Source organism: Girardinichthys multiradiatus, chromosome 1, assembly GCF_021462225.1.
Source record: "Girardinichthys multiradiatus isolate DD_20200921_A chromosome 1, DD_fGirMul_XY1, whole genome shotgun sequence".
Classification (NCBI taxonomy): Eukaryota; Metazoa; Chordata; class Actinopteri; order Cyprinodontiformes; family Goodeidae; genus Girardinichthys; species Girardinichthys multiradiatus.
In genome coordinates, this window is record NC_061794.1 from 35,838,508 (window position 1) to 35,863,222 (window position 24,715).

At 39.7% G+C, this 24,715-nt stretch overlaps 2 protein-coding genes and 1 long non-coding RNA gene across 11 annotated transcripts in view; 1 reads left to right on the forward strand and 2 right to left on the reverse strand.

The window, feature by feature from the left end:
* Nucleotides 1–1,114: 1,114 nt before the first annotated feature.
* LOC124865920 (specifically androgen-regulated gene protein) lies at nucleotides 1,115–12,548 on the reverse strand. Of its 3 annotated transcripts, XM_047361458.1 has the most exons (6): nucleotides 12,398–12,541; nucleotides 11,377–11,435; nucleotides 10,829–10,900; nucleotides 6,025–6,219; nucleotides 3,424–3,586; nucleotides 1,115–3,308 (listed from the first exon to the last, which is right to left on the reverse strand). In XM_047361458.1, the coding sequence occupies exons 4-6, from the start codon at nucleotides 6,073–6,075 to the stop codon at nucleotides 1,810–1,812; spliced, it is 1,713 nt and encodes a 570-aa protein (XP_047217414.1). In that variant the 5' UTR covers nucleotides 6,076–6,219; nucleotides 10,829–10,900; nucleotides 11,377–11,435; nucleotides 12,398–12,541; the 3' UTR covers nucleotides 1,115–1,809. The 3 variants fall into 3 exon arrangements, with proteins under 3 accessions (XP_047217414.1, XP_047217405.1, XP_047217397.1); XM_047361449.1 differs by lacking the exon at nucleotides 10,829–10,900; XM_047361441.1 differs by lacking the exons at nucleotides 10,829–10,900; nucleotides 11,377–11,435 and having other exon boundaries at nucleotides 12,398–12,548.
* LOC124865938 lies at nucleotides 12,469–18,046 on the forward strand. Its single transcript, XR_007037691.1, has 2 exons — nucleotides 12,469–12,603; nucleotides 16,151–18,046. It is a non-coding gene; the product is annotated as an uncharacterized LOC124865938 (long non-coding RNA).
* Nucleotides 16,638–24,715, reverse strand: part of LOC124865884 (ankyrin repeat and SAM domain-containing protein 1A-like) — an 85,605-nt gene continuing 77,527 nt past the window's right edge. For 3 of the 7 annotated variants that reach the window (XM_047361428.1, XM_047361412.1, XM_047361386.1), the window contains 7 exons: nucleotides 24,490–24,660; nucleotides 24,274–24,408; nucleotides 24,114–24,185; nucleotides 23,911–23,997; nucleotides 23,627–23,764; nucleotides 22,077–22,259; nucleotides 19,336–19,748 (listed from right to left, as the gene is read on the reverse strand). In XM_047361428.1, coding sequence (XP_047217384.1) covers nucleotides 19,632–19,748; nucleotides 22,077–22,259; nucleotides 23,627–23,764; nucleotides 23,911–23,997; nucleotides 24,114–24,185; nucleotides 24,274–24,408; nucleotides 24,490–24,660 — 903 coding nt within the window. In that variant the 3' untranslated portion in view covers nucleotides 19,336–19,631. Of the gene's footprint in view, nucleotides 19,302–19,334; nucleotides 19,749–22,076; nucleotides 22,260–23,626; nucleotides 23,765–23,910; nucleotides 23,998–24,113; nucleotides 24,186–24,273; nucleotides 24,409–24,489; nucleotides 24,661–24,715 lie in introns of those variants that run through there. The other 4 variants (XM_047361403.1, XM_047361396.1, XM_047361380.1 and 1 more) reach the window with 4 other exon arrangements.

A 24,715-nucleotide genomic window follows, 5' to 3' on the forward strand; every position in this document is an offset into this window, starting at 1 on the left:
ACAAGAGCAATCCTAGTAGAAACACCTGTTAACGGCTTGCAAAGGTTGGGGCTAAATACAAATATATACCACGCTTTTTAATTTTTTATTTGTCAAATATTTTGAAAACTGTATCTTTTACTTTTTATTTCACAATGATGTGCTTCTCCATCACCTAAAATCCCAAATAAAATAGATTAAAGTTAGTGGTTGTAAGATAACACAATGTAAAAAAAAAAAGGAGGCATGAATACTATTGCAAGAAATTACAATTCTAGATCTGAAAACCAATGTGATACACTTATTGTGAAAGGTATGTTTCACATTTTCAGGTTTATTTTCAATGCAGGCAGTGAGGTGAAAAGAGCAAAACTACCTATCCTTAAAAGCCTACAGCTGCGATCTCTCAGTCGAGCGATTGTAAGCATCGACAAAGTTCCATCATTGCTGACAAAACAGGTTGTACCTGTTATTTTACCATCATAACAGAAAGTGGAAAAACCAAACCTGGGAACCGGTGCGTCAGTGTCCCCTTTGAAATGACACATGGGGACTGACATTATTGTTAATAATAAATATGACACATTTTAAAGGCTGGTTATATCATCTTCAGATAAAGGCAGTGAAACCTGCAACTCCTAGATTGAGTCCACATTGCAGTAGCTGAAGTGTAATAGAGTTGTGGTTCTTTTTGTTTTTGTTCTATATTGGGCTGCACCTCTCACTAAGTACATTTTACATTCAGAATTACCGTGTACTATTTTGTAAAAAAAAAAAAAAAAACAGCTGCAAGTGTATAAGCAAGCAGGGTGTAATCTTGTATTCTCTTCATCCTTCTTTCTCTCCTCCACTCTTTCCTCCTTTTCTCCCCTTTTTCCCCCATCTCTCTCTTTTTTGAGCTTCTTTTTTCCTTTTCATTTCAGTCTCCGTGTCCGTAACAATTGAAATATTCCCAAAGATGTTTATAATGAAGTTTATTTTATAAATATCAAGCAGAGCTTTAAAGCATTAGCTGTGATGCTCTGCTTGTGGCACTCAGACAACAACTCTGAGCGATACTCTGCTGGACAGGACACGGTAAAAAAAAAAAAAAAAAAAGAGTTGTGGTTCTTAATACATGAGTCAAATGGCTGTCTCAGATTGTGATTATAAACTGTATTTGTTCAAGTTACAGAAAGTGATGCTACAGCACAAGCAGAAAGTATTCTCTATACATTTAAAGAAAACAACCAAAAAACCTTTTCTGAGAAAACCAGCAGGAGATGGTTAAATAAATACAGAAAAAGTCTTTAACGTTTCTGAAAATAGCCCTACTGGTGGATATTAATTGGAGTCACATAACCACTTTAAAAACCAGTCAACTACAAGAGGATTAGACAAATAATTATTTTAAGACATTGATTGTCAAGAAACATCCCCACGGTCGGTACAAGTTGACGCAAGGTCTGTGAGAAAAACCTGGAGGGAGACAGCTCCTATTACCACCCTAAAAGGTTTGGTATAAAATGACCAAAACTCCTAAAGTATGAAATGGTGAAGGGTTGAAACAGCCAATGTCTTATGGAATTAAGTCAAGCAAATTAGCAGATGAAAACAAAAAGGGTTGTTATGACTCCAAAAGCAAAATAAATTATTCTAAAGCCATTACAGCTACCATGAATCATGACAGTCCCTTCATTCCAATTATTTGATGCAATTACATGGTAGCTCATTCAGTGGAAAACAGAAGCATAAACATGTGGTTAAGGCACTTTGTCAGAGTTTTAAATCTATAGTCTAAATTTATAGTCTGTATGAATCTTTTCACACAATGTAAAGGATGTCTGGGACTCAGTCTCTGAGCAGTCCCAGCTTTTTCAGGGCCTCACGCCGGTCCTCTTCGTTCTCTGCGCGAGGACAGATCAGCACGCTGATGCCCTGCGATCGAGGCAGTTTGGCAGACCCTCTGTGGTGGAAGGCCTGTGTGGGTCGGGGCTTCCTCGAGTCTGACGGTCCACTCTGTACTAAACTCTCTCCTTTAGTACTAGAAAAGTCTTTCCCACTTCCCAGAGAGGCGGGTCGTGGCCGAGTATTGCGCAGCTGCTTTGGGTCTTGGTCGTCACTGACTCTCTCCGATAACCATTGACTGGACATCTGGCTGCTCAGACCCAAACCAGACCGTTCCAAGGTTGCTGATTTCATATTGACCACCTTTGGTTGGGTAAGCTGCTTGAGCAGTGCAGGTGGGGTGTTAGGAGGGGTACTGAAAGTGACAGCAGGAAGTTTGTTGCCTGAAGGATCCATGGGATCACTGAAAGCTGCAGGTGCCGGGAGGACATCAGCATCCTGGATGGGAGGGGATGCAGAAGTAGCTGATAGTAGCACAACAGGAGCAGACACAGACGTTTGGGGGGCAAGTGCTGAAAGAGGGTTATTGCCTGGGGTAAGAGATGGTGTTATAGGTGGTGTATGAGGAGCAACTGGACTGACTGGAGGAGAGTGGCTCTGTGACCCTCTGTATGCATCAGAGTTTAGAGGAAGCTTAGGGCTTCCAACAGGGCTTGATTCCTTCACGTTGTCTTTAAGCAGCCCGAGCTTCCGGAGGGCCTCGATTCGAACCTTCTGAGGGTCCAATAACATCCGATCACCTTGGGACAGCACAGAATGCCCTGGATTTCCATGAGAGACAGGAGTTGGTGTCTTCTGTGACTTTAAAATAATGTTTGAAGGAAGCTTCTTAGGTTTTGGGGCCACAGCAGGTGGACTTCTGGGCTCTGAAAACTCAGAAGGGGGACCCACTTGGGGTATGAGGGAAGCAACTTCTGAATGTTTGCTTGGAGAATCCTCAGCTGAAGAACTAACAAAAGGTTTCTTCAAAGAGGCTCTCAAGTGCATCTGCTTCAAGTCAACAGTTGGTTTTTGTTTTGTGGAGCCATTTACAGGTGGGGGGACCATAGTCATCGTATCTGGTGGTAAGTCCAGGTCTGGTTCATCCATGAAACCTGTAGGTGGAGGAATTACATCCAAACTAATCTCTAAGGCCTCTGTAGAATTTGTGAAATTCTCAGGATCAGCATCTCCATCTAACTTTGAACCCTTAGTTGTTTTTTCTGTTAATGAGGTAGTGTAACCAGCAGGGTCAGAAACTGGAGGACCAGTTTCAAGTTTGAGGTCCTCTTTTAAGTCGACTACAGAGGTGAAAGCAAATTGTGGTTTGGAGATATGATTTGCAGCATGATGCACAGTTTTACTCTCTGTTGATAATCCAGTGGGTGGAGGATCTGCTGCTGCGTGGGTCGTTGGTCTAGATATCGCATGACTTCCTGACTCAAGAATTTCAATGGGAACATCTAAGAAAAACAAAATCATTGAAGTTAACATTTTAATCACTGTCATTCGTAAAGAATGTGCATGACACATTCAACTGGTGTAGAAATCACACAAAAAGTATTTAACAGGGCATACCATTTCTTCTTAACTGATCGTGTGGCTCCGTCTTTGGGCAGACGTCTGGCTCATCATTTGATATGCCGCTGTCTTCCTGCACTTCCAGTGCTTCAATTGTTTCCTCCAGATACATCAGACACGCTTTCTCCTCTGCAGATAGGTGCTCCATACTATCCTCACTCTGCAAAATAATACAACAGTCAAAGTACATATTCAAATCATATTAAAGTTAGGTTCCAGTCAGATTAGATTGAATCAAATTGTACTTTCAATTGACGTTGATTTCTACCTCAAAAAGTGCCTTTTGAGTTATAACAACTAAAACACAAAGCCCATATTGGTCAGATATTGATGACGTGTCCTCAACCTCGAAGCCATACACAATATACACAAAAAAGAAAATTTTTAACAGGCATGTATTGTTTTAAAGGATGTGTGCTCACTTGAATGGTTTGAAAAACCTGACTGGCTACAGGAGCCCTTCCCCCACCCCTGAGCAGAATCCTCGCCTGGCAGAGCAGTTGAATAGCTTCTCTTGCAGGTATGAAAAGCAGCAGTCCACACCTGAACCCAAGTTCTCGTCATCCCATTCAGACACAATTTCTTGCCATACACCAATCACCCTCCTACCTTCAGACCCCCTGCCACAAAAAGGATCTCAGAGGAAGATGTAAATAGACTCTTTCAGCGCCTGAAAACAAGGAGGGCCTCAGGACCTGACAATGTCTCCCCATCATGCCTGAGGGCCCGCACCGACCAACTGGCACCCATCTTCACTGAGATCTTCAACAAGTCACTGGAGCTGTGTGAGGTTCCCTCCTGCCTAAAACGCCCCACCATCATTCCAGTACCCAAGAAACCCACCATCACAGGATTAAATGACTACAGGGCTGTTGCCCTGACGTCAGTGGTCATGAAATCCTTTGAACGACTAGTCTTGAAGCACCTGAAGGACATCACAGGCCCCCTGCTGGACCCCCTGCCATTTGCCTACCGGGCAAACAGGTTGGCAGATGATGCAGTCAACTTGGGACTACACTTCATCCTGCAATACCTGGACCACCCATGGATGTACGTCAGGATCCTGTATGTGGACTTCAGCTTGGCCTTCAATACCATCAACCCCCACCCCCATACATCCTCTCACCATCCTCAACAACACTGTGTCTGCTGTGGACCACTTCTGGTTCCTAGAAACCACTATTTCTCAAAACCTGAGATGGTCCTCACACATAGATAATGTTCGGAAGAAGGCCCAGCGAAGACAATCCTTCTTGAGGCAACTTAAGAAGTACAACCTTCCACAGGAACTGCTTGTCATCTTCTGCACTGCCATCATTCAGTCTGTCCTATTTTCGTCCATCTCAGTGTGGTTTGGCTCATCCACAAAAAAGGACAGGACTGCAACAAACAACCAAGTCTGCAGAGAGAATCATCAGGGCTGACTTTCCTTCTATCCAGGACTTATACAGGTCTAGGGTCAGGAAAAGGGCAGCTAACATCTCTGCAGACCCCACACACCCTGCACATAAACTGTTTACACTTTTATCTTCAGGTCAGCGCTACAGAACCACAGAGACAGTTTCTTCCCCCAGGCTGTTTCGCTGATAAACACTTGACAGCCAGAGGTTCCAGAACAACAGCATGTATACTTGGACTGATCTCACATTATATTATTTTGTAAAGTCAATCATATGTATATATATATGTATGTACATTTAAAAAGATATTTCTATTTTCATTATTATATATTTTAAAAAAGTCTTCATTGAGAGAAAAGTGTACCGGAGTCAAATTCCTTGCCTGTACAAACTTGGCAATAAAACTGATTCTGACAATTGGCAAAACAGAAAAATTGGTACAGGGAGCTCTTTTGATGCAAAAATTATTTACGCAGGAAATGAGGACGAGCTCCATGAAACTTAACAGGTGGAGAGAAAAGATTTCTCCTCATCCACCAAAAACAGGCCATCCATTTTAAAGATGTCATGCACCAGGATTATGACACAACTAGAATATTGGACTTAAGGGAAACAAACCAAAGCTGAGAGAACAGCACACAACACAGTGCATGCCATGGCTAGAAGGGAGGTAGCTCGAACAGGGATTCAATAGCCAGACCACTGAGGCCACTGCTGTTGGTGTTTATGAGCAAAAGGTTTATCATCAAGTATCCAAAAATGCATATTTTTTTACTGGTAACTTGCTTTAGTAGCATTATTTTTTCCTGTGTGTCTCAGCCAAAGGAAGGCAAGTTTAAATGCAGAGGTTTCTGACTTCTGATCAATCCATGACATGTGTAACATAAGTTTGAAGTGACTTTTTAGGGTCAAAGGCTAGTGTGAAAACTAACTGCAGATGTTATCATGGCATTTGAGTTGTGTGACAGACGAAATGTAAAAGTAATGACATATGCTGTTTACTGCTTCCTCCAGTCTGGCTGATTTGAAAAGGACACAATTTCATTACCTCAGACATTGTATAGTCTTTAAATGTGCAGAAATATGTCATCACAACTTACAAAACAACTTTGTTCTTTTATTTTACTAACCAACCTTAAAATAGAGGGTGTTACACAACAAATAGATGAGACATGAGGAGACATACAGCGCCACTCACCCAGACCGAGTTTGTGCTGATTACACTGTCACAGCTCCCTGCACTGTCCATATTGCTCGAGGACTACATGGCAACGTTGCCTGGCCATGTGCCATTCTTCGACATTGCACAAAGACGCCTATTAGTGCTGGACTTGCGCGTCGCTGTCCAATCTTGCTTCTGTAAATCTCACTTGAAATCACTCTGGGAGAGAATCTGTAAGGTCAAGAAGAGAATGTATGGTGAGGACAACAAACAATTGTTTGAGAGACATCCAGGTCATCATACTGCAAAATATGTCTTTCTTGTGGTTGAACATACAGTTAAAAGCAAGAAAACAACCAAGAAGAAAATTGTGGACTTCCTTAAGTCTCCTTTATCCTTGAGTAAAATATTCAGATACCAGAATGTCACACTTTACTTTTTTAAACAATTACATGCAAGTATAAGCACAGAGTGTCCAGAAATCATACAGTTCGGCAGGAAGACAGGTGTCTCAGAACTGAACGTTGTTTGGTGCAAAATGAGCGATTCAATCTGACAACAAAAGCACCAGACCCTTTGAACAAGCTGGCTGAAGCTTGTAAGAGACTGTCATTATCCACAGTGAAATGAGTCTTGTACCAACTTGGGGTGAAATGCCACTCAGATAGGAAGAAGCCATTACTCCTGAAGCAACAAAAAAGCCAGAATGCAGTTTGTAAATGCACTTGAGGACAAAGACATACATTTATGGAGACATGTCCTGTGGTCTGATGAATCTAAAATTAAATTGTTTGGCTATAATTACTATCGTTACATTTAGAGAAAAATGGGTCAAGCTTCCAAACCCAAGAGCACTATCCCAACTTTGAAGTACGTTGGTGGCAGCATCATGCTGTGTGGGTGCACAAAATCGATTGCATCATGAGGAACAAATATATTGAAGCAGAATCTCAAGTAAATTGACAGGAAGTAAAGTATACCACCAAATTAGTTACAAAGGACAACAAAGTCAATCATTTGGAGTCACCATTGCAAAACCCTGATCTCGGTCCCGAGAAAGACTTGTGGGCAGAGCTGACAAGGGTATGAGAAGGGGCTGAGTACTGCTAGGAGAAATGGGTCGAAATTCCAGCAAACTATTGTGAGAACTTGTGGAGGACCCCAAAAATGGTTGACACAAGCCATAAACTTCAAAAGACAATTCTGCCATTTGACAAGGAAATATATGCAAAATATCAAATTGGAAGAAAGTAAAAAACAAAAAACATCATTACAAAAAAAAAAACTAAACTTTTAGCACTCATTATTCAGTCTTTTGACAAATAAAACTTATTTTGGTCATTCTTTCTGACCTAAAGCAGGAAATGTAGTCCGATTTAATGTAAGACAGCGAGAAGCGAAAGTTTTTTATACAGTGTTATTATAGGAATGAGTACGGTGCTAAAAATATCCAGCAATTTAGTAAATCTGAAAGCACAAATTTCACAACAATACAGTTGACAGTTCAACAATCTTCATAATGCAACAAGCGTCTTTTGACAGAAAACCATTCTCAGCCACTGCATTTTAGTATGAAATGTATCTCCTTATGCTAATTATGCCATTAAATAAAAAAAATAGCTGAACTAGAGAACATTTACTTGCATGGACGACAGGGTCTGCATTTAAAGAAAACATTAATAAGACTGTTGGTAACCATGAAATACAAACATTCAAAGTAATCAGTCAATAATGGCCTTCAAATTATTTAATTGTGAAGTGAAAGCGTGGAAGTTTGGTAAAAATGTAAACCTTTTAGAAATAAAACTTCTCTTATTTACCATTCAAGATTGCTTTAAATGGTTGCTATGAAGAATGCAGTATCTTGCAAAAGTGTTCATTCACAAACTTCAATGCATTTTACTGAAATTATCTGTGATAGACCAACACAAAGTAGTGTATAGTTTTAAAATGAATACATTATATATTTTTCTATTTTCCAAGTAGATTCAATTTTGACTTCTGAAGGCAATTCGCTGCAGTGGATTTTATTTTGAGACCCTGAATACGAAAGCGTGCTACACTTTGTATTTGTATTTCTTATATAATTTAAATTATTTATTTATATTATACCATTATAATATATTTTTTCCTCCACTTCACAACTAAACTTTACTTTGAGGACTCTGTGGCTGTCTATCACCTAAAACCCTAATAAAATACATGAAAGTCTATGGTTGTAATGTGATAAAATCTGAAAAGGTTCAAGGGGTGAGCACACCTGTGCATGGCAGTGCAGAAGGCTCATGGATCCCAATTGTAAACATGTAGTTGTCAGTTTAGAAAATTAATTTTAAACTGGATTAATTACCCTCCAAAAACTTAAATATGAATTTATTTTAGAACATAGCTATGCTGTGTTGTCTTATATATTGCAAAGAAAAGACGTCTTCTTGCACTTAAAAATGGCAAGAATGAGCCAAGTTGATTTATCTCTCAACAAAAACATTCATGCTTGCCCAGCCTCCTCAACATAGACAAATCTGATTATGATGGCACCTGGAAGACACACCCAGACCATGCATTGTTTTATCTGGTCCAAGGCTAAAACATTTTGGTCCTGCTCATCCCTGAGGTTGGGTGACTGACACCAGGAGACTTGCAGTAAACAGTATTTTCCCTCCTTCTCCAAATCGTTTCTGTACATCCCAGTGATGTGTTTGAGTCCATCGTTTTGCTAAAACAAAACTGGAACCAAAAAGCGTCTAAAAACCACTACTCTATAAGGCAAAACATACTCTTTAACTTTTTTCTTCCTCTTTTTAAGAAAACATGAAATTCTAGCTTAAAAGTGAGCTACAGGCTGAGAAGCATCTGAGAAGAACCGATCAGCGTGCACTTGATTGGGATGCATGCTGAGCTACCCTTACCAATAATTTGAATTATTCAAGCAATTATGTTGCTGGATATTTCTTGCAAAAGATTTGCCTTCATTGGTTTGAAAGGAAAAAAAAACTTGAGTGAAATTCCACATTTTGAATATTTGTGCTAAAAAGGCCTAATTTGGCATTAGTTTTTGTTAAGAAAAGTTAAACAAGATCTCAAGACCAGAAAAAATACACTTTAGATGAAACTGTAAAAAGGAACTGTTTTAAAATTGAACAAATGCTGTGTTAGCTGGTGATTCCTTAACTTCCAATACTTCATGAGCACAATGCAGATGGAAGCTGCTCTGTAAAACTTAAAACTGTTCTGATATATGTAAACCTTAAGGGTGTTGCATATTAATATAGCTTCAGAATCTCCTGCTGCTCTACTGTTGTTCCAGCAGCAGACAACGGATGCTTCAAGATTTTGCTCAAGTCCTACTTTAGAGGAGACAAACAACAGTAAAAGGCTCCATGTTTGTGATGAGACATCAAAGAATGCACTGTACATTGCGGAAAATATACGGAAAGACTATTGACGTTCTGTGTAGTGCTACATAGTTTTCCTCTGCTTCCTGGATGTCATTTTAAGTGCATACTTGGTGCTGACAGACCAGTCACGACGAAGGAATGCCTGACAAAAACAATACACCCATTCATGATTTGCTGAAGGGCCCCAACAACCTCATTGGCAGGTTTCTGTAAGAGGGTGATAGACAAAGCAGGAAAAATGCTTCGAGATGAAAATGGAACTAAAAGATAATTGCTTACAGTTTTTTATGACCTTCACTTAATATGCATCAGCAAAGACTTGTAACGATCAAATAGATGGAATATAATTTACTATAAATGACACACAACCTGTTTTTTATTAGTAGCTGAACCTGTATGCAGTCAAGTTTCAGATGTGCTGACTGAAGCAAAGCAGAAATACCTTTATTGTTCTCTTAACTCAGAACATTTGATTGACCATATGGGACCAGCAGAAATGGAAAGCTAACCATATGACTAAGTTGCTCTGTTTTTCCACAAGTTTTTCACACACAAAAAAAAAACTGTTCAACTGAAATATCCAATTTAATGGACTGCACATAAAAGTGTCTCACAAGAGCAGCTCACTAAATTCACTCAGTTCTGTAGAAATGATCAGAGACACCAAAAGTTATTTTCCAAACTGAGGGCCATCTTTAATTCCCATCACTCACACAAAGAATTATACTTCTGACAGTAATAGGAGATGTTTAATTAATTTAAAATTAATTTACATAACATTTGATTAAAAACCACAAAGTTTAGATTTCTATTATGAGAAGATTCCCCATCACTTTCCATAGAAATGCGGGTGTTTATTAATTTTATATTATGGGATTTTATCAATATATTTAAACGTCGTCGTTAAAAATCACTTTTCTGAAACAAATTAGCATAAGCATAAAACAAGTGCATCTCAATATATTAGAAGATTAGCAAAGAGTTTCTTTTTCAATAAATCAATTAAAAAAATGTAAACTCATATTATAAAGCACACAGCAATATATGTAAAGCATTTATTCATGTTCATCTTGAGGACTTACAGCTGATGAAAACCCAAATTAGTTTCTCAGAAAATCAGAATACCACAGAAGACAAATTAAAAAAAGGTGTTTGGCACAGAAATGTTATGTTATGGCCATGTTACAGCCTACTCAGTCAAGGGGAATACTGCTGACTTTACTGTTCTCCAGCAGAAAGTCCCTAACACCCTCCACACAAGGTGGGTAAACCACAAAAGGTTATTGGTAAAGAAGCTGGTTGTTCACAGAGTTCTGTAACCAAGCATAACGTTGGGTGGAAGTAAAGGCTGTGGAAAAAAACATGCAATGGGTATAGGGATAACAGCAGAACCCATTAAGCAAAACCCATTCAATTCATAATGTCAGTGCTTCAAGACCCACCAAACATGGCTGTGTCCAGGACATGGGCTGCAACTGTCCTTGTTCCTGAACCAGAAATGACTTTAGAACCATCTAAATGAACCAAGGAGAAAAAGGACTAAACTTTAACTCATGCAAAAAGAGCCCTGCATATACTGTACGGTACAACGTCATATTACTCAGTAGGCCAGTAAATTCTTTAATTGGTCCTAGGTAATGTTCTAAGTTTTCTGATAGGCAGAATGTTAACTTTCCATTAGCTGTAAGCTGTAACCGTCAACATTTACAGAAATAAATGCTTGAAATATATCTCACTGGAAGAAACATGGGCAATACATGAGTTTCATTTTTTAAATCAAATAACTAAAATGAAATGACTTTTAAATAATATTCGAAAGTTTTGAAATCCACGTTGTCCTCTGAGAATGTCAAACAGATTCTAACAGACAACATGTTGTTTACTTAATGGTTAGGGAGTGCTTGCTCCAAACGTTTGTAAAAATACATTTTTATGAGGTACTAGAAACTAATTTGCAAATCTTTTCATTTCACTTGCAAATCCAACTCACCATATTCTGGAAATGCTGGCATAAACACTTGGCTCAGGCAGCTGGGGAAAAACCCTGATCTTTAAAAAAAAAAAAAAAACGCCCATATTAACAAATGTTTTCTGAAAACAAAAGGTGGTTGACTAAGCACACCAGTCCCTGTGTGAAGGCTTCATTACCTGCTAATTACTGCCTCTCCCATTAGGACATTCATGGCTGAACACGAAAAAAAACCTGCAGTGCAGCAGTTACACCCACAACAAAATCAGGCCTAAAGGTGAAAGGAATGTCGCTTTACTTGCTTCCTTGGATCTAAGACAAATCTGATTCAGCTCTGTTGTGACTGGGTATCACGGTTCACCTGCATTAGAGCACCTACAAATATTCGGACTAAAATGGGATAATCATCAGGTTCCACCAGTACATTTTGTGAGCCAGACTTGTGAAAAAACAAAAACAGAACCATAATTTACTGTCTCCAGCGGCACAATTACAAGTGTCAAAAACATTTTAAGAATGTTTTCAATGGCAGAAGGTTTGCTTAATCTGGTTAATGATTTACTGTGCCCTCTACAAAAGGTCATGGACAGCATCATATTGAGCAACCCACAGCCTGCATTGGTGAATGGAAATAGTTCATTAATGTTTAGCTTGGGAGCTTATCCCTGCTGAACAGCTTTTATTGACTTTAATGAACAAATATTAGCATTTTCCCCCAATCAATATCCACTAAAGTACAAAACATTGTAATAAAACAGTGATATCAATGGACCATCTGAGTAAAAGAGCACAAGATTCCACTATGAAAGAAAAATTAAAAGCAAGGCTGTTTTGTAGTTCTTAAAAACTCTCTTAAATAAATAATGGTACAACCCTCAACTGTAGAAAGGAAAACTAATTTAAAACAGCTTCCACAAGTAGTCTTTTTTAATAAACGCATGAGTACGTACAAGCTTTTTTAAATAGTTTAGGCTTCTTTTTTTGCATTTAGAAATGAAACAAACGCGCGCTACTTCAGCAGGATAATTTCCAAATTACTTACCTTAAGTCGCACAGAAAGTTTGGAAAATTCCGCAGCTGCTTCGGTACTCTGTTTACTCATAGAGACACACACAGAGCTGTTGTCCGCCCTCGGTCCATAGCAGACATAAAACGTCGCACAGCTCTGCGCTGTTCCTGGAAGAACAACTGCGCGAAAAGCTGCGGCACACGGGACAGGTGCAACGCCTTCTTTAAGAGCACAGCCAGGTAAGCAAACAACTTCCGCATATGTTGGTGAGAGACCAATCAGAGGTCGATCGAGACGTTTCCAAGGACACAGCGATGGCAGGCAAATGAGCACGACCCTAAATCAGCCAAATCGTATTTTCTCATGTTTAAGTTAATATAAAATAGAGAATGCCAATTTTAAGAGAGCAATTAGATTTATGTTTAATTAAATGCAATGCTTAATAGTACTTTTATTTTAATAAATCCTGTCCAGATGTACAAATAATTTTGTGGCTGCCTCACTTTGTCAGGGCAGATTTGCCCTACAAATGGCAGAATAAAGGGGATATCTTCCCTGCACCTTAATTGACTTTTATTTATTTTGTATCTTATATTCTGTACTTAATGCAATAAAAATTCAACACACTGAGTGCTGTAAACTGTTTGGTGTTTTTGGGAAAGTTTACTGAGATCATCAATACAATTGTTGTTTTGATATTTATCTCTGGATCAAGTGGTCCACTTACTGAACTCATTAGTACCAAATACAGGTCCTTCTCAAAATATTAGCATATTGTGATAAAGTTCATTATTTTCCATAATGTCATGATGAAAATTTAACATTCATATATTTTAGATTCATTGCACACTAACTGAAATATTTCAGGTCTTTTATTGTCTTAATACGGATGATTTTGGCATACAGCTCATGAAAACCCAAAATTCCTATCTCACAAAATTAGCATATTTCATTCGACCAATAAAAGAAAAGTGTTTTTAATACAAAAAATGTCAACCTTCAAATAATCATGTACAGTTATGCACTCAATACTTGGTTGGGAATCCTTTGGCAGAAATGACTGCTTCAATGCGGCGTGGCATGGAGGCAATCAGCCTGTGGCACTGCTGAGGTCTTATGGAGGCCCAGGATGCTTCGATAGCGGCCTTTAGCTCATCCAGAGTGTGGGGTCTTGAGTCTCTCAACGTTCTCTTCACAATATCCCACAGATTCTCTATGGGGTTCAGGTCAGGAGAGTTGGCAGGCCAATTGAGCACAGTGATACCATGGTCAGTAAACCATTTACCAGTGGTTTTGGCACTGTGAGCACAGGTGCCAGGTCATGCTGAAAAATGAAATCTTTATCTCCATAAAGCTTTTGAGCAGATGGAAGCATGAAGTGCTCCAAAATCTCCTGATAGCTAGCTGCATTGACCCTGCCCTTGATAAAACACAGTGGACCAACACCAGCAGCTGACACGGCACCCCAGACCATCACTGACTGTGGGTACTTGACACTGGACTTCTGGCATTTTGGCATTTCCTTCTCCCCAGTCTTCCTCCAGACTCTGGCACCTTGATTTCCGAATGACATGCAGAATTTGCTTTCATCCAAAAAAAAGTACTTTGGACCACTGAGCAACAGTCCAGTGCTGCTTCTCTGTAGTCCAGGTCAGACGCTTCTGCTGCTGTTTCTGGTTCAAAAGTGGCTTGACCTGGGGGCGGCACCTGTAGCCCATTTCCTGCACACGCCTGTGCACGGTGGCTCTGGATGTTTCTACTCCAGACTCAGTCCACTGCTTCCGCAGGTCCCCCAAGGTCTGGAATCGGCCCTTCTCCACAATCTTCCTCAGGGTCCGGTCACCTCTTCTCATTGTGCAGCGTTTTCTGCCACACTTTTTCCTTCCCACAGACTTCCCACTGAGGTGCCTTGATACAGCACTCTGGGAACATCCTATTCGTTCAGAAATTTCTTTCTGTGTCTTACCCTCTTGCTTGAGGGTGTCAATAGTGGCCTTCTGGACAGCAGTCAGGTCGGCAGTCTTACCCATGATTGGGGTTTTGAGTGATGAACCAGGCTGGGAGTTTTAAAGGCCTCAGGAATCTTTTGCAGGTGTTTAGAGTTAACTCGTTGATTCAGATGATTAGGTTCATAGCTCGTTTAGAGACCCTTTTAATGATATGCTAATTTTGTGAGATAGGAATTTTGGGTTTTCATGAGCTGTATGCCAAAATCATCCGTATTAAGACAATAAAAGACCTGAAATATTTCAGTTAGTGTGCAATGAATCTAAAATATATGAATGTTACATTTTCATCATGACATTGTGGAAAATAAGGAACTTTATCACAATATGCTAATATTTTGAGAAGGACCTGTATACAAGATGTAGAAGAAGAAAATAAGCCAGTGTCTAACCAGACTAAAGTGTTCAAACTACCAACTCATAAATGGAGAAAAAGTAAAACACAAAAATGGAACACATTTATGCATAAAAATAAATACAATTTTAGGGGTCCCTTGTAATAGTGATGGAAGGGCGGTCATGCCCAAGACAGCTCAGATATGGCTGCCACACTGTAGAAATGTTGCGCCTTATCATGTAAAACACTTGTCATTGTGGCACTAGAACAACATACAGTTACAGGACACATTGCAAGTACTGGGTTGGACCTCCTTTTTCCCTTCATACCGGCCTTATTTCTTTTAGCATTTAGGATTGTTGGTCCATATTGACATGATAGCATCATGTAGAACTTTTGTATTGTCAGAGGTACATCTATAATAAAAATCTCATTTTCCACCTCATTCTGAATGTGGTCTATTGAATTGGGATTTGTTGACCATGGAGGGCATTGGAGTACAGTGAATTCATCGTCATGGTCAAGAAACCAGTTTTACATGATTCAAGCTTTGTGCCATGGTGCATTATCCTGTTGGAAATGGCAATCAGAACATGGGCACACTGTGGTCATAAAGTGATGGTCAGTGAAAACACCCTGATCGGCTGTGGCATTTAACAAAGTACTATTTAGGGTGGATCTATGTTTTCATTTTGTTAATGTGAAATTGTGACCTTATCATTTAAATGTTGCAGCTGAAATAGTGCACTTATCAGAACAGGAAGCATTTGTGTTTGGTTTGGAAGCTTACACTTTCTAAACAGTTCAAATGACATCAAGTCATTAAAAACCATAGCTTTAGCTGGCTGAATACCACAGGGGGTGTGTAAGACCTTATTCTAAAACCAGAAGTACTTGTCAGTGGGTTTCTTTTCCAGGAACTGCAGCACATGTTTGTGACGCATGTTTGAACAACGTAAACTGAAATTCCCACCTTCCTCTGACTTTTTACCTCAAGTGATTTTATTGCAGGCCAATGAAACTAAATTTTACTTGTCAGTATAAAAATACATTGTCAACATAATTTGATACAAATTCCAGGTTTTGTTACTGCCAAACTTGCGGTTATATAATTTTACATGCAGAATTAAACCATTTAGGCCATTTTTAGATCAGTTCTCTACAACTTGTGATAACTACCACTTGACCTTTGGTTCATATAACTGAAGCCATTCAAAATAGAGTTGCAGTAAATTTGTTGCTGCAGTAATTTTCTCCTGTTGACTCATTTCCTTCACAAAGATTGGAATGGCAGTTTGAAATAATTTAATGCTGATAAAAATAAACAGGTAGGCAAAGTAAACAGCTTTATTGACTTAATAAGAAATGGAAGTAACTGATTAAAAATTAAAAATATAACAATAATAATAAACCTTGTAATTATGTTTTGGTTTTTTGCTTCAGGATCTAATTGGAGTGACAGAAGATGCTGGGTGCACTGGAATGAAGACACCTTTCAAAAGCCAGACATTTCTTTTAAAATGTTTTTATTATTGATCTTGTGTAATATTCTAATTTTATGATATACTGAATTTTGGGTTTTCATTACATGTTAGTCATAATCGTGTAAATTAGAAGACATAACGGCTTCAAATGTTTCAGTCTTTGTAATGAATTTATATAATAAATGAGTTTCACTTTTGGAAATGAGTGAAAGTTTTTTATGGTATTTAATTTTTGAGATGTACCTAAGAAGTGGAAAACGTTCTAAAATTATTTCAAATATCTCATTAATTTACATTACAAACACTTGGCATTTTACCAGGTGTGTGTACAATGTAGAATTTTTACATGCACTGTAAATTTCAATAGCATTAGTATAAACTGTTTATAGCTGTAACAGAGCTGGCAAAAACATTAAAACAAGACAAAAAAAGATTCAACAAATAAGTCATTCTAATCCCAACATTTATTAGTTTTACAATTATGAAAAATAACTATAAAAAAGACTGGAAGCTCAAGATTATTTACAATCTTTTATGAATTGAGGTCCCTCTGAGTCAATTTCTCAGCCTTTTTTCTTTTTAAATCACAGGGTATTTATTCACGATATGTTTTATTTTATAAGACATAGTCCTTTGCGTTGACAAAAACATCAAAAATTATATACGTACATACATACATACATACACACACATATATATATATATATATATATATATATATATATATATAGATAGATAACTATAAAAGCAAAAATCATTCAAGTATCAAAATACAGACTGCTCTAGAAACATGTACAATTTCATTCTCAACACATCAGATTAGTTCCAAAAAATGTCTCCAGATCCTTGGCAATGTGCAAAAGCAGTACTGGATCAGGCCGATGGCTAAAGGTGCCGAGACCGGCGTGCTAAAGAGGGCATGCCAGTGTGTTGTCAAATGACGTACAATGTATACAACAGTTACATCTACAACCTTAAGTACCCATACTCACACTGATGCACTGAACAGTACCATTAACAGTCTTCGTACTGGGAGTTACCTGTAGAAAACATGTTGTACCCTATTGTTCTGTTCTGCAGCTTAAAAAGTCGTACCAGCCTGCATGGCAGGTTATGGTGAATAATCTTGTTAGGATTAAACTGAACAATGGGGCAGGGAGAGAGAAAAGAGAGCCAGTCATGATCCAGTTCCAGCATTAGGACACAAGCTGCCCCATAAAATGAATAAAACCAGCCAAATAAGAACCAAATCAACTAAAAGTGGGATTTCACTGAGAGATAGTCTTTGTAGTGTCGGTTACAAGGTTCTTCCCATGCAGGATTATATTAGGCTGATGATTATGGAGAGAAGCTCCAATATTTGGACACAAAGGGTAGTCTGTGCCTACAGTGTGAGGTCTCTCTAAAGTAAAAAATGTCAATGTTCCTTATTTATGCCACTTCCCCTTTTGCTACAGGTTTCTGCGATGGAGCATGCAGGAACGTTTTCTGAAACAGTGAACACTAAGTCTCTGTGAAGGAGGCCACAGCTCGCATACAGGCAAATGCATGGAGAACAGAAACACTGTCACACTCTGATGGACAGGAAGGTGTGTGTTTGAAAGGTCAGATGAAAAGGGGTGGGTGAAAGGGCAGGAGGCCTCATCTATGTCTCCAGGTCCGTGTGGGTCCCGCAAGCATGGTCGGACTGATGATGTGAGCTGCTGCACGGGTCACTTGTCGACCGAAAAACAAACAAAAAAACAGCCCACTGATCCCAATCAAGCAACAAGGTTCATTCCCGTCCCACCTCACTGAATGGGAGCGCAGCAACGTTCAGCTACAGGGAGGAGGGGACACGCAGACGCACATAAAATTAGAGGATTAAAACGGAACGAAAAACAACAGCAAACACATGTACACACAAACTGTCCCTCCCCTTTTGTAATGTTTAACTCCTTTTCACAGCAGCAGTGATGTATTAAACAGGTGACATTGGCAATATTACAGAAAGGCAATGCAGACAGGATGATCATTGAAGGCATTTGTCATGCAAAGAAGAAAAGAAAGCTGGACAGAGGAAATGCAGTTATTCTTACACAAAAATTGGGTAAAAGTGCTTAGTTATTGTACTTTCACTGTAGAAAAAAAAACATCTGTTTTGCACCCTTTTGCTTTCATTAGAAACATTTGAGCAAAACAGTCCAAATGTACAGTACCTTGCAAAAGTATTTATACACAAGTTTTAAAATGCTGTCATCTTAAACCGCCAATCCTCAATGCCTTTTAATAGGCTTTTATTTGAATAGCAGCATTGTGCTGTAGGGACGTTTTTCTTCCGCAGGTACGGGGAAGCTGTTAGAGCTGACTTAGAGACCAGCTGAAACTCTGGAGGAGCTGGAGAGATCCACAGTGGAAAAATCTGTCAAAACTAACTATTAATGGGGCACTCCACAAATGTGATCTTCATGGCAGAGTGGGAAGAAGAAAGCCATGACAAACCTAAAAGAAATGTTGGGGGCACAGCAAACACGTGAAAGAAGATGCTTTTGGTCTACATGCAAAACACCATGTGTGGCGGAAAGAAACACTGCACATAACCCTGAGCACACTATTCCTACCATAAAATGGTGGTGGCAGAATCATGCTGTGGGAATGCCACAGAATGATGCTTAAATGGGAAAAATATAAAGTCAGAAGACAAATAAATGTGACACAGTCATAAATGCACAGTAAAACACACTGAAGTTTGTTTTTGCAACACATCAAAATGTGAAAAACTTCCTAGGACATTAACACTTCTGCAAGGCACCTTAATTTGGACTTTTTTGCTGTCTGATGTATTCTTACTTAAAAGAAATTCTCCCCAAACAAGCTCCTCACCATGTTATAAGACCCCTCCGACCCCCCCACCCCGCACCCCACAACTCCCTAACACTTGCTTCCCAATAAACAGGAACAGTCTATTAAAGCCTAACGGATGCATAGGATTAGAAGAGCAGATCCACAGTTTTCCTCCGGAAACATCCGCGTTGGGATGAGTGCAGTGGGTGGATCTCAGAGTTTTCTCAGCGCTCAGAGAAGTCAGGAGGTGAAATATCAGAGTGAAAAAGCTTCACAGTGGCCGTCGCCTGGTGTAGCGGGGAAAAAAAGAGCTCATTACAGAGAGAAAACAGTATGATTGCAGTCGGGGGGGGGGGGGGGGGGGGGCCAAAAAGGGAAGCAGTGAGTTAAACGAGAAAGTATTAGTGGCAGACTTGCAGTGTGTAGAAGAGGTGGAGGTTCAACTTGGAGAATGAGCAACAGAGGTTGGTTAACAGTCACAGGCTGTGCTGTCAGGAGGTGAGGGAAAGTGGATGTCCAGCGCAAAGAAAAGGGCTGAATCACAGTGAAAGGCACACAGAAGGAGGGACGTAAGAACAGCAAGACCCAGGAGAAGGAGGAGGAGAAGAGGGGCCCGTTCAGAATATGGTGGTCTCATACTTAGTGCTGATCGAGCGTTTAGATTCCTTTGGATCCACGAGCCATGTGGCACCAGTGTGGGGCTGTGAATCCCCCTCTTGATCCAGTGTATCCCCCTGTAAGCACAGAGAAAAAACATAATCTTTACTTCCAACTGATTCTGTTTGCATACAAGTGTGCCAACATGTTGAGCGAATGATCACATAAACTAATTGTCAATACTTTGTAGATCTACCTTTATTTGGATGTAAATTATTCCTTCCATTGTAAATTTTGCTGCATGTTTAGTGTAGATGCCCTGCTAAAAGACTCCAACACAGTCTCCAATTTCTCACCGCTTCCAACATATCTCCTTCTATTAATGACACGTGATGGGAAGATGGATGGAGCTAAATACCCTCTGACCAGCTTTTTTATCAGTATGGGGATGGTGAGTTCAGGGTGCAGTTTTAAAATCTTTCGCCACAGATGAAACTATTACTTTCATCTCATCTGACCAAAGCAGCTAGATGTCTGCTGGGTCACCTGCATGACTTGTGGGAAACTGAAAAGCATGGATTATTTTCCTTCCACTTCTCAATTATGCACTAATTTTTGTTGGTCCATCAAATAAAATCCCAATAAAATACATTAAAGTTTGTGGTTTTACATTTTCTAATTGTGAAAAGGTTAAAGGCTCCGGGTTATTTTCCCAGGCACTGGATTAAGACACTTTACCCATCTTAGTCATTATCTGAATACACACAACTTCTTTCACTTGTTTTGACTCATTCAGACCCACCTTAATTTCCAACTACCAAGTAATTACAGCTGCTCACCTTCAAATCTGACTAATAACGAAACTTGGGATCGATGTGCTGCTATGTAACATTTCTCTGACAAACTCCACCCTATAAATCAGTTTGACTGGCTCTTTTGGTTAGCTGTGATCTCAATCGTGGCTTTCTAAGACAGGTTGTTGCTGTTGTTACGCTGCAGTTAGCAATGCTACAGGAACTTTTGAACCTTAATTTACAATATTTGTAAGATTTTGTGTACATATATAAACATCCAACTTTGGATGGTAATGTGTGTTTTTTTTATAATTAAGGTACCATATTTTACTTTTAAAAGATTTTTGTTCCAACGCAACACCGCCTATGACTGGTTAATTTGTTTTTTTCATTAATTTAGCAACCAGCACACTACTGGTTGTTAGTAATTCAAGTAAATCTAATATCCACTCAATATTAAAACTTTGCCAGCTTTGTAAAGTAAATAAATAAAAAACTTCAAGTAAAACATCCAAGACAATGACACAAATGGAAGCCTCGGTACTTTGCTCTAAAACCATTAGCACTGGTGCCCAGAACCCTCAGCATCCACAAGGGGTGTGTTTTTACCTCACTCCTGTTCACTCTGTACACAAATGACTCCACTTCAGCACACCCATCTGTGAAACTCCTGAAGTTTGCAGAGATCACCAGTTATTGGTCTGATCCAGGACAACAACGTCCTTGCTCGTGTATAGGTCTAGGGGTCGGGAAAGGTGTAGCTAACACCTCTGCAGACCCAACACATCCTGGACACAAACTGCTTAGACTTTTACTTTTAGGTGCTATTTGCAGAAACCAGTTGCCCCAGAGTCAGTTTCTTTCCCCAGACTGCCTCTCTGATGAACACTTACCAGTCAGATGCATATTTGCACTAATTCAGCCATGTCCTCCCCTCTTGTAGCAACACTGTATGGTTTACATATTTACAAAAAACGTATTTTTTTTTTTCTTTCATTTTTTAGAATTGAAAAGGTCGTCATTGAGAGCAAAGTGGAACCGAAGTCAAATTCCTTGTTTGTGAGCACAAACCTGGCAAATAAAAATGATTCTGAAATGTTCTCCATAATGAAAAACTAGTGTAAAATTTCCATTTACCAGAAATGCCTTAATTTATTTCTCACCTGATAATTTCTAATCAAGTACACAAAAATATAAGGTAGAAAAGGTCACCTGCTGTGAAGCACAAGTGAGGTTTTTGACACATCGAACGTGCGCAGGTAATTTTTCTGTCAGCTTTGCCTGTCTTACTAGTTGACGTTCACTAGAGGGCAGCAAATATAAATAATAGAAAGGCACATTGGAAGATGGGACAAGATAGACAGGATGCAGTAATAGGAGAGAAAGACCTGTAGGTGGTGCCTGTGCAACATTTACAGCAACTATCAAGAGAGGGAGATTCCTCTCAGAGGTAAACATCACCAAGGAGAAAGTTAAGCAGTGTTGAATAAGTCTGATGAGCTGCACAACTATACTGAGGGGAAACCGATCTAATTCACTGAGTGTTTGATTAGCATAAATAAGTGGATGTTTATTGTCATGAACGATGCAATCATCGCATTACATGTCTGAAAAGGACGGAACACCTCTTCGGTGTTTATGTATTCATAATTCGTTTTATGTCTCACTCACCCCTGGCTTCCGAACACTCCCTCGCGGTTTGGGCAAAGGTCGACTGGACTTGGTTTCATTGACGTCTGAGCTGCTTCCCACAAGGAGACCTTGATGCTGTTTGGTCCTCTGGGCCTGCAGAGCCAGCTGATAGGCCACCTCAAACGCCTGGCCCAGCGTCAATATAATCTCATAGGTCAGGCTCTAAGCAGAGAGTCCAAAATCAGAGAGTAAGTTTCACAGAGATCGTCGCTACATTTACAAGTGCAAGTTAAAACTCTACCATGCAAAGCAAAAGCCACCGGCTTCTCTGGACCTGAGCTTATCTGAGATGGACTGATGCAAAGTGGAAAAGTGTGCTGTGTTCTGATGAGTCCACATTTCAAATTGTGTTTGGAAATCATGGGCACTGTGTCCAGGCCAAAGAGGAAAGGGACTATCTGGATTGCTGTCAGTGCACAGTTCAAACACCAGTATCTGTGATGGTATGGGGTGGGTTAGTACCCATGGCATGGGTAAATTGCACATCTGTAATCATTAATACTGATATACATATTTTAGAGCAACATCTGCTGCCATCCAAGCAACATCTTTTACAGAAACGTCCGTGCTTATTTCAGCCAATGCCAAGCTACATTCTGCACACGTTACAACAACAAGGCTTAGTAGTAAAAAAGTGCAGTTTCTAGACTGGCCTGCCTGCAGTCCAGACCTGTCTCCCATTGAAAATGTGTTCCGCATTATGAAGACCCCGGACTGTTGAGCAACTGAAGTTGTTCATCAAGCCAGAACGGGAACGAATTCCACCTCCAAAGCTTCAACAATTGGCTTCCTCAGTTCCCAAATGCTTACTGAGTGTTATTAAAAGGAAAGGTGATGTAACACAGTGGTAAACATGCCGGATCCAACATTTGGAAACAACTTGGATAAAACTACTAACTCCTTGACAAATACAGGATTAGTGAAAATGAAGTATACCATCTTTGAATTCATGGGTTTTCCCATCTAGGTGTTAAAATGTTTTAAGTCTTAAACAGTTTCCAAAAATAATTCAAATCTAATCTGAAGTGCATAAAACACACCAAAGATTGCACCATGTCAGTATTGTTTTACAAAAATTAACCCAGACCTAAAAAGCTTCTTCCATAGAATTTAGGAGGGTAAACAGCTGTCACATGGCACTAATAAAAGCACCTAATTACTTGATCATGTGCAAGTGAGATCACCTTTATGAAAGCTGTGTTTTTAGCAGTTATCTGGTATATAGCAGATGCATTAACACAATGCCAAGACGGAAAGACATCAACAGCCTTGGAGAAACAACATTCAATCAAGAAAGCCAAAAATTAAAGTCCATCTGCAGTTGAGGCTTTCCTGAAATTGGATTTTGTGATTAATGCAGTAACTCCTCCACAACGGTGTGAAAAGCTGATTAGGTCATACAGAAAATAACCTAATGAAGAATCAGGTCAAATTCTTTTTTGCTTACAACACTTGTTTGACATGAAAAATGGCTCCAGTAGATTAACCTTTAAAAATGAAGCAAGGTGCTGATCAGTGTTTTAACGCACCACATCTATTGTGCTGAAGACATGGCAGTAATGATGGCTGGTCTGCAGGTCTTTAGTGATGTAGGCGAACGTACACAGGTCCTCTGGATCCTGGGCTGCACATGATATGTTACGGATCTCATGTTCTGCAATGATATTCTACAGCAAAAGGAACGTATAGGTTATTAGTGAGGGTTGTACTTAATTAAAACATCGAGCTGATTCTCACACACTGATTTGTATGAATGATATGCAACCAGTACGAGATCTGACATGACTCAGGTGCTGAGTGTGAAAACTGTTACCTTGTTCGCTGCATCTATGAACTTCACACCCTTGTAAGTGATCGACAGAGCGATGGTTGGGATTTTTCTCATTTTTTCCGTGGACTTCTGGAGAAAAAGCAGGCACAGGCATGTAAACACACAATGCTGATTTACTGTTGGCTGATAGTGCATTGATGTTGTCTTGTTTGCATCCTCTGATGCTGCAGACACTTGTAGCGTACCCGCATTTTGGCACAAGCATCTTGCGTGGATTCGATGCCCCTCAGCTCTTTAATGAGCATAGAACCAAGATACTGCAAACAAACAAGAGGTAAGAGAATATTAGTAATAAAAAACAAAAGCAGGAAATGAGGTATTTCACTAAGAAAGTCATTGCCGTACACTAGCTTCATAGGCGCAGAATTCAAATATGAGTTTCTCAGGCTGGTGGTGCCAGTTCTGGACAGGCGCATACGCTGCTAGACTCGGTGGCCGCAAGGTCAGTCGAGGCTCCTGATAAATCTCTTCATATTGCTCCTGAAAGGACAAAAAAAATCATCATAGAAGCCTGGAAGATGGCAACAATAGCCACTACATCACAGAGATTTCAGCTCATACCTGAGGCTTTTGTTTTCCACTTTGATATCTTTGGGTCATGTCATAATCTGATTCTGGTGCTTTTTTCTTCCCCGGCTCTGCTGTGGGCAGTAGAGGGTCCATGGAGTGGCCGGTGTAGGGCTCCATGTGACTGAGAGGACACGAGGTCTGGGATCCTGGCAGGTCCTGATACTGCAGAGAAATGTCAGACGCAGTTCCTCAGGTAGCTAAACATGATAGTGACTTT

Bases quoted from the DNA above. Each gene is read 5' to 3' on its own strand.
- LOC124865920 (XM_047361441.1), bottom strand. From the start codon at position 6,075: ATGGACAGTGCAGGGAGCTGTGACAGTGTAATCAGCACAAACTCGGTC. The intron at 3,587-6,024 runs GTGAGTGGCGCT...ATTATTTTGCAG, and splicing joins TCAGCACAAACTCGGTCTGG to AGTGAGGATAGTATGGAGCA. The intron at 3,309-3,423 runs GTATGCCCTGTT...TGTTTTTCTTAG, and splicing joins CGATCAGTTAAGAAGAAATG to ATGTTCCCATTGAAATTCTT.